This window comes from Dendronephthya gigantea, unplaced genomic scaffold, assembly GCF_004324835.1.
Source record: "Dendronephthya gigantea isolate DGI-Jeju-01 unplaced genomic scaffold, DenGig_1.0 000048F, whole genome shotgun sequence".
NCBI classification, from domain to species: Eukaryota; Metazoa; Cnidaria; class Anthozoa; order Malacalcyonacea; family Nephtheidae; genus Dendronephthya; species Dendronephthya gigantea.
Window position 1 is genome coordinate 1,091,560 of NW_021163058.1, and position 9,237 is coordinate 1,100,796.

The 9,237-nt window shown below is 34.8% G+C and overlaps 1 protein-coding gene across 2 annotated transcripts; it reads left to right on the forward strand.

The window, feature by feature from the left end:
* The first annotated feature begins 352 nt into the window (after positions 1–352).
* Positions 353–8,926, forward strand: LOC114528249 (gamma-tubulin complex component 3 homolog). Of its 2 annotated transcripts, XM_028549875.1 has the most exons (20): positions 353–592; positions 804–846; positions 945–1,006; positions 1,180–1,247; positions 1,381–1,461; positions 1,736–2,051; positions 2,127–2,576; positions 2,983–3,149; positions 4,513–4,623; positions 5,000–5,096; positions 5,539–5,675; positions 5,774–5,838; positions 6,020–6,155; positions 6,240–6,308; positions 6,553–6,688; positions 7,032–7,120; positions 7,263–7,394; positions 7,560–7,700; positions 8,072–8,191; positions 8,670–8,926. In XM_028549875.1, the coding sequence occupies exons 1-20, from the start codon at positions 508–510 to the stop codon at positions 8,853–8,855; spliced, it is 2,691 nt and encodes an 896-aa protein (XP_028405676.1). In that variant the 5' UTR covers positions 353–507; the 3' UTR covers positions 8,856–8,926. The 2 variants fall into 2 exon arrangements, with proteins under 2 accessions (XP_028405676.1, XP_028405677.1); XM_028549876.1 differs by lacking the exons at positions 353–592; positions 804–846 and having other exon boundaries at positions 1,003–1,010.
* Positions 8,927–9,237: the final 311 nt, after the last annotated feature.

Sequence of the window (9,237 nt, forward strand, 5' to 3'; positions counted from 1 at the left end):
TGCTCTTTGTAAATCTTAACTCGAGCGCACTTTAACTCCTAATATAAAGAAGAATCTGGTTCAATTAATATGAATTAAGCAACCAAACACGCTTTAGTCACCCTATTACTAATAGAGACCGAATTAATTTTAAGAAGATAATTATGTAGCCTTCGGTTACATTGTTGCCATTGACGATTGATTGTGGAGTAATGAAACTGTGTGATTTTAATTTCATGCCCCAAAATCTGGACCAATTATACTGTGACTAATTCCCAGATATTCTTGCCCTCATGCATGCGATATTGCGATATTGTATACTTAGATTGATTGGGTCAGCTGTGCAGACGCACGTAAAAATGTAGTTTCCAGTCCACCTAATCTTTAACCGCGTGTGGTTACAAAAAATGGCGGCGAAAAGAACGTTTTCATAGAGAAATAATTCTGGATATTTATGAATAAATATAATAGTTTTCCACTTTGGACGTACTTTACAGTTATAACAAGTTTCAATAAACTTTCCTAACAATGTCAGATCGTCAAGAAGGCATCATCTCACATTTAGTTCTAATTTTAACATCACGACTTTTACAAAAAGACAAGAAGTCAAGTGGTAAATTTGCGAATGATTGCTTAAATTTGCTCAGTATTTTAATGTATATATTTACATATTTCGATGCTTAGTCAATAGTGACTTAGCTACTTAGTCCTTAGATTTTCGAGTAAATGAGTAATACCTATAATAAGACCTTACTACTCTGAACATTATTACAGATGTTTATAAAAATATTGATAAATTTAATTTTCAAAAATTTTTCTTTTAGAAGTGTCTGAGTTCTTTCAATATGCCCTGAGGGTTCTTGGAAGGTTTGTCCATGTAAAAATAAAAAATCTGTTCCTGGCTCCGTTTTACATCTAACTTGATGCATTTTGTTCATTGATTATATGTAATTTACAATTTGTAGTCGTTTTACCTCATCAATGTCCAAAGATGAATTCCAGGTTGTTGAGAGAATGAAAAGGCAATGTATGTATGTTTATTCCTGCTTTAGAAATACTATATAATTCTGTATGGTCTGAGTAGAATACATAGGAAAGTCAGGTACCATTGACTTGATCCGTAATTGTTATTCAAAGACCAAATACTGTACAGTTGCACTACACATGTGCACTGATCTTCTCTTCTTTTGATATTACTAGTTGTGCATGATCATAAAGAAAAAGATGCTGCTCTTCTTGGTGAATTATATAGCAAAATATCATCAAAAGTAATACGATTATTATAAACAATGTTATTATATTATTTACCTTAGTATAATCATGGTCACACTTCAAACACTGCACTTATACAAAAACAGGGTCTTGGATAATTTAGTTGATGATTGCTTCTTTGTCTCACAGAGCTCCCTGAAGAATCGATGGTCAATATTGTATTTGTTGTCAATTCTTCGTAATAAAGATCACAATGATAGTGAACGCAAGGTTTTTTTTCTAATTTTACTTAAATACTAATACAATTTTCCTGAACAATATAAAATCTCATTGAAAAGTTTTTTGTCTGAAATGGAACAACAGGGGAGGGGTTCCACCAACTATCCAGTATTCACAGATCTTTAAAGTCAATGAATGTGCCAGTTTAAAATATCTGAAATGCTTGCTTTCTAACATGATAATTATTTTAACTTCTGTCATGAAGATATTGCCATACCCAATCATGTTTTCTTGAATGGCTGAACTTGTTTTCTTTCTAATAAAGAGCGGTGAAATGCCTGCTTTCTTTGGTCGTGGGTTACCAGCCTTATCAACATCTACTCCTCAACAACTACCACAAACCACTATAGTTCCTCATGGTCCTTCAACTGGGAGTAGTAGTGGTATAAGTAGTATACCCTACACCGCTCGCACCACTTCCGCGTATTCTCTATCGTCTGGTGTACATTCCATAACACGTGATCATGCGTCATCCGTAGCAACAACGTTATCTCGTAGAGAAGAGGATGGTAAATTTCGCTCACCTGGGTTGAAAACTGTTGAAGAGTATAGAAAGAAGACTAAAGACAATATTGAAAATAGTATGTGTTTCTACTGTAGTTAGGGCCTAAAGAAGTATTATGTTAGTCTTTAATAAGATATAATATTCTTTTCAGTGTCTTTTGAGGCATCTGATGCGCTCCTAATTCGAGACCTGATATACGTATTTCAAGGCATTGATGGCAAGTTAATAAAATTCGATCAGATAGACGATGGTTACAGAATTGATCGTAGTGTAGGTGTCCCGTATACCACACGGGCTCTGGTGAATAAGTTATCTGAGTTAGGTTGGTTGTTTAACAAGATTCGTCGTTATCGTGACGCGAGATCTGGAGACAAGGCACTTGGCTTGGTTGGCCAGAGTTTCTGTGCGGCGTTGCAACTTGAACTTACGGAGTATTACCGTTTGATAGCAGTATTTGAAGCTCAACAACAACATTTGACAGATGCAGGTCTTGGCAGTGAAACTTGTAGCAGTTCATTGACGTTTAGAAGACTACTGGTATGGACGTATACTCCCTTACTAAGACTAAAGACGTTGGCTGCTTTAGTCGAAATTTGCAAAGGTAATCTGGCACGTAGTACTTAGGCACCGAAAACCCGACTGTCGAGAACACCCTCAAACAGAACTTGTTATGTGAATTGACTTTTTCTCACATTTGCACACATTGTTTCTCCAACTCGCTGCTGTATTTGCCTTTGACAAATGCAAGCTGGATTGATCATAATGATTTCTAAAGACGACTTTTTGATTATTCAGAATTACGTCCAGCAATTACAGTAGTTAAGTGGAGTAGTAGTCATTACAGCGGATCCTTTTGAATTGAGCTCTTTCAGGTGGAAAGAAATAGCGATCAAAATTTAAAAAAAAAACATGTAAATATTTCGTTCGTAAATAATTGTCCGCTATTGGAAATCCACCCTATCGTATTCAGTGCAGCATTGTAACTGTAACAATATATCTCTCATTAGGAAAGAAAGGAGGGTCACTTCTCTCTGCAATTCATTCATACATGCAACATGGTAATCCATACGTGAAAGCTTTGGTTAAACATATCTTAAATCAAGTAGCGCAACCCATTAAAATTATCTTATCAAGATGGATTTATGAAGGGGAACTGGATGACGCTTTTAATGAGGTTTGTATTCTATACCGCTGTTTTCATTCACGAAACTTAACATGAACCAAAAGCCAATCACGTACTCGGCATTACCTCTGTGACTTAGCCAATTCAAGCGTACAAATGTTTTTATAATATATAAAACATTTGTAGTACGCGCGTGCTGATTGGTCGAGAAGCGTGTTTCTATAACGGTATAGAAATACGGGAAATTGACAAGAAACACGGAAAACATTTTCTATTTCTTAAATGTATGACCAACGTTATTGTATACATTGTCAATGGGTATCAAAGCATTCGGTTTTCAAACACTCTGATCGTAGCTCAAAGTCTAGGACTGCTTCTTAGACCATGTGTTGCCACAGGCCAATTTCATTTTGAACCACTGGTTTTAACTTCGTACTCGGGGTGCTCTATACGTGTACGAGAATTCTTCTTCAACATTTAAATAGTCATTCATACACTGTATGTATGAAAATGCTTTGGAGACAGAGGTGTGAAGGTTTGAGCTTTGAACCCGTCGTGCACTTCCTTGTGTCTGAGGCTAAATGTTGGATGATTGATGAATATGAATGTATATATAAATTGTCTATGGTGAATGACAAATTTATTAAAAAATGCATAAAAAACGACCATAGGAGAGGCACTTTGAAGAAATTCCAAAAAAAGATTTGGTGTTTATTTGGTGTTATATATCCATTATTGACAGTTGTTGTCTGGTTTTTCATTCAAACCTTGCTTTTGTTTAACGTCGAGATTTGATAAACATATGTTTAGATGTGACATTATTTAATGACTACTGCATTCATCATATGAATGAAGTTCGTCAGCGATATTGTCGTTAATCATTATTGTGTAAAGTACTTTGTCTATTGAGAAAAAAACATCTAGCTCATTGATCGCGAACAGATCGTAAATCATCGCCGATGAATGTCGTAGATGAAAACCAGGCCTTAATTTAGTGCCAATATAATGTCTTTTTTCAAATACCAAACGTCGAACAGTTTAAGCGATTTTAAATAGTGCAGCCCTTGACCTTGCATTCTAACCTCTATTAATCCCCTCATGTGGGCACACAATAGTTACGTCAATCACACCAGGTCATAAAAACAGACTATAAATTTGCCTGGATTTTCTGAATGTGTTTGCTGTCTGACGACAACCTGTGTATACATATGTACAGATGATACACCCTGAAACTTTTCAACTGTAAAATATGTGTTGTACGTCCATAATTAGAACTCGGATTTTACAGTGTTTTTAGTCCCTTAAAATGACTTTGCATCAGGAGAATAAATACTGACATCATCTACAGTTTTCTTGCACCATTTTATAACGTTTGACACATTTTACATCTCAAGCATTTTACATTTTCTCTTAGTTTTTTGTAGCTGCTGACTACAGTGTTCCAGATGAAAGACTTTGGTTTGAGAAATACGGCATAAGAAAAGCCATGTTACCTTCCTTTATTTCCCTTGAGTTGGGAACAAAGGTACGTCCATCGTCCATTATATTGTAGAAATATTAAAATTACGTCGAGTAAACAACATATGCACCAGGAAATGCAATTGGAGGGTAAATAAATATCAAAGATACGTTATCAGGACAAAAAGTCGAATGTAAATATATTTTAGAGATTGCATGATGGTGTTGAAAGTGTTTCTAATATGACAGACCTTTATTAGAAACACCGCGTATGTTTCTCTTCCAATTTAAATTATTAGGTGTATTTTAGATTTGAATTAAGTCCACGTAATTGCCTGTGCATTTTTAAAGGTGGGGCCAAATCAAACACCGATACTCTTTGTGTAGCGTTTTCACAACCTGTACATTTGCATTAATTGTTTTTCTTTCGACCTAAAATCTAGATTTTGAATATTGGTAAATCCATAAACTTCATTCATCACGTTTGCCACGACCGTTTTACATTGAAGGAACGCAAATTATTGATTGAAGCAAATACAGGCAAGTTGCTTTACAATAAAAAAACTTTTAGTGTATGTATAACCTTTCTTTACAAACCTTTCTTTACAAACCCTTGCCTGCGTGTCTGTGTCTCTTCTCTAAAATTGTCTGTATTTAGTTTGACTCTTTGCCAAACCTCGTTGAGTTAGGACCCAGACAGCATTAACAGCTTAAGCTTCTGGTATGGCATTTGGTATCTTTTTTAAGGATTTGAATTTAAAATATTAAAATGTCATTCAATATTATAAATTACGCTGTGCATTCACAACTATTTAGTATATCATCTTGGATAATTAATTTGTATCATTGGATCATTGTCTTCGTTAACTTGTTTATCTCTCTCGTTTACTACACCACGATGTCTCATCCTGCAGGCCTACTAAACGATCAAATTGCGTGTTTTACTGTACTTATCATATAATATATTTTCCTCTGATTATAGGTTCAACAAAATTGACGGATAAAGAAGATTTTGGTGGAACTGCTCTTCAAGAGGCAATTGATATTGCATACAAGGAAACCAGCAAATATCTGCTTGAAATTCTCATCAATAAATACAAATTCGTCGATCATCTTAAGGCAAGTTGTATTATAGCTTCAGAGTGAACCTTCGTAATTGCACACAACTTGCTGTAGCTGAATCACATCTGTTTATCTCTGGTCATGAATTCATTTAGGGAATGAGAAGATATCTTCTTTTAGGACAAGGGGATTTCATCCGTCATTTAATGGATCTACTAGAGTAAGCGTACTGTTAATGCTGAACTTTGGCTGGTTTATATAATAGAATTTTATATAGAATTTCGTATTCATATACCACAACGGTGCCTTAGAATGGTTTGAAAATAGTTTAATGAAATATTAATTTAGAGAGACATTGTTTTAGGTCACATTGTTTTACAAATAACTGTGTTATATTTAAGGCCAGATCTTGCTAAGCCAGCCAGTACACTCTACACACACAATCTCTCCGGTGTTTTGGAGGCGGCAATAAGAGCTACAAATGCTCAGTTTGAAGATCCGGATATTATAAAGAGACTGGATTGTAGATTATTAGAGGTATTTGAGTAATATTGAAGTCTACCAATAATTTATTTTCTAAAAACTTGAACGTGTATAATGAGAAGTTTCATTATATTTTAGGTTTCGGTTGGTGATTCTGGCTGGGATGTTTTCAGTTTGTGTTATAAAGTGGATGGACCAATTGGCACTGTAAGGCAATATTTCCTATGGTTTAAAGCGGTTTAAAAGTATACTCCTGGGAAATTGTTATTTTCGTTTCCCTAAAGCCTCGGCTATGCCGGCGATTTTTGACGGCTAGAGCCATTGCATGGGTGCATATAGCCGGATCTACTTTTTAAACCCTAGGTTAGGTGGTGGTATATTTTTGTAATGTGAAAACTTAGATGTGTATGTATGTATGATGTTGATGACTGTCGTACCTCGTGTATCGCAGGTATTCACACCAGAATGTACACAAATGTATCTAAGGATTTTCAATTTTCTCTGGCGAGCAAAGAGAATGGAATACATCTTAACTTCAACATGGAAGGCACAAATGTCTTATTCAAGACTGTTTAGATCATTGCCAGGTACAACGATAAAATATAGCTGAATTGAAACAATACTTATTTACGCACATATTGTAGATATGATAAATTGAAAAGGTACAGATACCCTGCGTTTATCTGATCTGAGGGGAAACCCTTGTTTGTACGAGTTTTAGTACAAAACAGCGTATTGTATAAGCGTGATCAATAAACCTTTTTTCCGTAACAAAAAGATCAACGAGCTGATGGGAATTGTTTTGGCTTAGCTTAATATTAATAACTAACCACACTATTTACTGGTAACATGCAGTGCCATATTTTGTTTTTGTTTTTCTCAATTGTACCACTGTCACTTACAAGAATTTTTTCTCGAACTTTATTTCAGAACTTGGAGATGTCCTGCACACATGTAGTACACTAAACTCAGAAATGATACATTTCATTAATCAAATGCAATATTACATCACATTTGAGGTACTGCATGTGTGTCATATATCTTCTTCATGTATCTTCTAGAATATCTTCTAGATGAGAGATAGTATTCGATAAATAGCAAGGTTCATAATTGCATGTTCATGTACCAAGTGCAGTATTCCAGCGCAGTCTATGTTTCTAGATCCTTGAGTGTTGTTGGGCTGAGCTTCTTAAAAAGGTTCACGAGTCAACAAACCTGGATGACATTATTGTAGCTCATGAAAATTTCCTGCAATATATTTTATCCAGTTGTCTCATCGATAACCAGTCAAAGGTAACAGATTTACTGTGCTAAATCTTTTGTTATATTAGAATCGCCTCTGTACAAATCCTTAGCCTGTAGCCTCGATATTACCGGCCCCAACTGTCAATCATCAATTTAAGAATTCAATGGAAAACCTTTGTACATTGATAAAAGAAATTATGGGTTTTTTTATAGGATATGTTAGATCAACTGCGCGCAATATTTGATCAGATTATAAAGTTTCAAACTACGCAAGACACTCTAATTTCCCGCGCTTTATTTGAGTTGGAGTTGAGGAAAAAAAAGACTGACGAGATCAAAGAAAACACTGAAGAGGTTTGTTTAGGGATATCGTAAGAAATCATATATCATATCATATATCATATATCACATCATATCATATCACATCACATAACATCACATCACATCATATCATATCATATCATATCATATCATATCATATCATATCATATCATATTATATCATAGGGTATGATAAGATGTGGATAAGCTAAACAATGTAATAAGGCCTTCCGCAGAGGTTGGTTAGAATATCGTTAAACTAAACGCCATGGGCAAACATGCAATTACATTCGCTAGTTATAGGAAACGATTATTTTTGCATAAACTCAGACCTAAACAAGAGATAGCTAGTATTAGCTACTGTACTTGCAATAGTCAGCCCCATTTATTAACTGATGAAAATAGGGACGTTGGGGATTTACCGCGGCTGAGGAGGAACGAGAGGAATGGAGACAAGAAGATTTCAGAACTGAATTTTTACCGGTTCAGCGAGCACAATTACAAATTGTCTCTCAGTCTTATGAGGTAAGTGATCTTTTACTGGATCTTTTAAATCAATAAACTGCCGCAAAAGCTTTTCCTTCGATATTTTCTCGTATACGATAGGTACGATATCACTAAAACATTGCAAATTGTGTAAAATGAATCCACATAATTTACCACTGAATCCATCATAACCTGAGTATACTATGTATTAAATATCTGGGGCCGGTTGTTCTAAAGGCGTTTAGCTTAAACGGTGGATAAGTGAAAGTTTAAAAAATACTCTCATACATCTTGTGAATGACTGAAACTACATCTTATGCATTTAATATGTGCTTCCATTGAAAATTAAACTATTTACATCGAAGTATTTCAGCTCAGTTGTTCAATAAATAGATAAATTTGTTTTCCATTTTGAACGTATCCACCGTTTAAGCTAAACACCTTTCGAACAACCGGCCCCCTGCAAAAGAATTCCTAAAGCTTTTTTGAAACGTACATTCTTTAATCCGTATTTCAGAATCTTGTTGAGCAGTTTTTGTTGAAGTTAACAAGTCATTCAGATGTCAATTTGAGGTTTTTAAGTTTTCGACTGGATTTCAACGAACATTACAAGAAAAAAGAGCCGCGTTTACGCAGCACTCTCTCTGTCAAATACTCAAGAAGAAAAGGATTGCTTGGGAAACCGAAGATTGATCCAAACTGATTGTAGAACAAGAATTTTGTTAGTATAGATTCTGTATAGCTTGTTCATTAAATCGATCATGAAACTTAAAAGAGGTTTTTTCTTTCGTTTATAGTGTAGTTTTGATTTTTAACAATCTATATATATGTAAGTATGTTCTGTTTGTTTATTGCATAACCCCATTTAAATGACATTGGCCAAGACATTGACAAAAACAAGCTTCATTCTTGTTTTGTCTATAATTCGCGGCCTTGTGTGTCAATGTCGTGTTCTTATTTTTTTCGACGTGGCTATTTGTTGGATGTGCTAAATAATTTTGAATTCCAGCTAGGATATCAAAATATTATCAAAAATGGCGACAAAATAAGCGATAATGAAATTTACAAAAGTTCTCCATTTACTC

Bases quoted from the DNA above. Each gene is read 5' to 3' on its own strand.
- LOC114528249 (XM_028549875.1), top strand. From the start codon at position 508: ATGTCAGATCGTCAAGAAGGCATCATCTCACATTTAGTTCTAATTTTA. The intron at 5,676-5,773 runs GCAAGTTGTATT...GAATTCATTTAG, and splicing joins AATTCGTCGATCATCTTAAG to GGAATGAGAAGATATCTTCT. The intron at 8,192-8,669 runs GTAAGTGATCTT...TCCGTATTTCAG, and splicing joins TTGTCTCTCAGTCTTATGAG to AATCTTGTTGAGCAGTTTTT.